At 49.0% G+C, this 2499-nt stretch overlaps 1 protein-coding gene across 1 annotated transcript; it reads left to right on the top strand.

Moving 5' to 3' along the window:
* The first annotated feature begins 352 nt into the window (after positions 1–352).
* LOC130137850 (phosphoenolpyruvate carboxylase kinase 2-like) lies at positions 353–1949 on the top strand. The gene is made up of 2 exons (XM_056310331.1): positions 353–1177; positions 1592–1949. The coding sequence occupies exons 1-2, from the start codon at positions 355–357 to the stop codon at positions 1651–1653; spliced, it is 885 nt and encodes a 294-aa protein (XP_056166306.1). The 5' UTR covers positions 353–354; the 3' UTR covers positions 1654–1949.
* Positions 1950–2499: the final 550 nt, after the last annotated feature.

The following is a 2499-nucleotide window of genomic DNA, read 5'->3' as shown; positions in this document are numbered from 1 at the left end:
TTTTGTTCTGATTTCTAGTTCAGAATCGGTTCTGGAACAAAAAGTTATTCTAGAAATAGAAAAATGGAATTGCGTTACCAAACGGGTTTATGGTCCAAAACTATTTTTGGGAACAGAAAATCAGTTTTGGACAGAACCAAAATGATTATCATGCGCTGCCTTACATTCTTCATGCTAAAGTCACCGATCGACTCCATTAAATCCTCGTCTTCTATGGGGCCCACTTCGGTTAGATATACCAATCAAACGAGCTTTGCTTCGGCGATACAGAAACCTCGGCTCCAACATTTTGTACCTAGTTAGGGAATCGTTAATGCCGATCGCCTTAGTACGACAAAAAAAAAAAAGAAAGTAATGACCGAAGCGCTGAAGCGAGACTACCGAATCTGCGAGGAGGTCGGGCGCGGCCGCTTCGGCGTCGTCCGCCGCTGCGAGCCCCTCCTCCGCCCCACCTCCACCGCCGCCACGCTGCCGCCCTCCTCCCTCGCCGTCAAGTCCATCGACAAGTCCACTGCCTCCGGCGACGACCTTGGCTCCCACTGCCTCCTCATGGAGCCCAAGGTGCTGTCCCTCCTGTCCCCGCACCCGAACGTCCTCCGCATCCACAATGCCTACGAGGACTCCTCCCACCTCCACCTCGTCCTCGACCTCTGCGACTCCCCCGACCTCTACCGCTCCGTCGCCTCCGCCGGCCCCCTCCCGGAGCCCAACGCCGCCCGGATCCTCGCCCAGCTGATGCGTGCCCTCACCCACTGCCACCTTCACGGCGTGGTCCACCGTGACATCAAGCCCGAGAACATACTCTTCGACTCCCGGGGCTGGCTGAGGCTTGCGGACTTCGGCTCTGTGGAGGTGATCGTCGGGGGAGAGCTGGCGGCGGCCAGGTTGAGGGGGCTCGTGGGGACGCCGTACTACGTGGCGCCAGAGGTGGTGGAGGGGAGGGAGTACGGGGAGAAGGTGGACGTGTGGAGCGCCGGGGTGGTGCTTTACGTGATGCTGGCGGGGTTCCCGCCGTTCTACGGCGAGAGCGCCCCCGAGATCTTCGGGGCGGTGCTGAGGGCGAACCTGAGGTTCCCGCCGCGGGTCTTCCGGTCGGTGTCGGCGACGGCGAAGGATCTGCTCAGGAAGATGCTGTGCAGGGATGTTTCCAGAAGATTCACTGCCGATCAAGTCCTCAGTGAGTTTCTTCTTTCCTTTTGGGTTTCTTCGAATCATTTAAGTTCTGTTGTTGCTGTAATTATTCATCAAGTGTTTGAATGAACTGAAAAATTCGATCTTGAAGCCGTATCATCAATTCTTAGATTCACCTTCAGCTTCAGTTAATTTTCCCGGTCCGTGTTATGGTGATCCTTTGAACCATCAATCCATTTGGGTGGTGTTCTTTTCCCAGAAAAAACTCAGAAAGAATTACTGCGTCAGAAAGAAACAAAGAACTCACAGATGAAAGATGAGCACTGTATCTGTGGGGACAATGTGTACTATGAAAATTGATCTGGACCCGTTGCAATCTGTCTTATCTTTAGCTCAAAATCGATGGATAGTAATTGTTTATGTTTTAACTGGATAAGTGATGGTCATGATGATGATGCAGGGCATCCATGGGTGACCAGCTTTGGAGGAGCAGAAGCGACCGATCTACAAATCTTAACCTGAACGGAACGAACAGCTTTTGGCTCGAGCATTAGTAAGAAGGCACGCGTCTACTATGTATAGTTTGTGAAGGGAGGGTGCTTGATGTGAATATAAATAGGCATGAAGGAGGGGAGGGGAAGTGACTGGGGGCTTCTCAAGAAGGTTCTTGTTGTGATGTAGATGGGATTTCCTGAAGGAAGTAAGCCACTGTTTACTCTGTTTCCTTTGAGGGGGATTGCGTTAGTAACTTTGTATCTTGTAAGAGGTTAGGCTCCATGGAAATTTCGCAGTTAAGGAAGACTTTGTCTGGTTTGATATACTCTGCTGTTCTCTCTCTTTCTCTCTCTCTCTCTCTCTCTAATATGCAGCGAGTATTATCTCGCAGATGGAGACAAATTTGGACTTGCTCAGATTCCTCCGTACCGTACCACTGTTCCGTAATTTATCGCTTTCCTATCTCAAATATATTGCTTACATGCCAAGTGTCGAGTCTGCCTATTTTATCTGAATCCATTGGCATGCTTTCTATTTGGTAGTAGGGTGGGATTGTGGATTTTGCCCATGTAATGCTTGATTTGCAAAAAGATTTTGAATTTAGGGCTCCATTTATTTCGCAAAAAATATTTTTTTGTATTTGGTTGCTTAGGAATATGAGTCAATGGAAAAAAAAAATTTTGTCACTAAAAAACCTATGCTTAAATTTAGGAAAATGATTGCCTCTTTGAAAAAGTCGAAAAACATATTCCAAAATATAACTAAGTATCAGCACATGGATCCGAAACTCTACGTTTGGACATGAGAACTCCAACGCTAGTTTCCAGGTCCTCGACATTGAGGACCAGGTCTCCGGCGTTTGGGCAAGGATCC

Source organism: Syzygium oleosum, unplaced genomic scaffold (genome assembly GCF_021117445.2).
Source record: "Syzygium oleosum isolate NSW1041296 unplaced genomic scaffold, Sole_v2.1 Sole_v2.01, whole genome shotgun sequence".
NCBI classification, from domain to species: domain Eukaryota; kingdom Viridiplantae; phylum Streptophyta; class Magnoliopsida; order Myrtales; family Myrtaceae; genus Syzygium; species Syzygium oleosum.
The sequence above is the reverse complement of the archived record's forward strand: the minus strand, read 5'-3'. Positions and strand labels throughout refer to the sequence as shown.

Bases quoted from the DNA above. Each gene is read 5' to 3' on its own strand.
- LOC130137850 (XM_056310331.1), top strand. From the start codon at position 355: ATGACCGAAGCGCTGAAGCGAGACTACCGAATCTGCGAGGAGGTCGGG. The intron at 1,178-1,591 runs GTGAGTTTCTTC...ATGATGATGCAG, and splicing joins CACTGCCGATCAAGTCCTCA to GGCATCCATGGGTGACCAGC.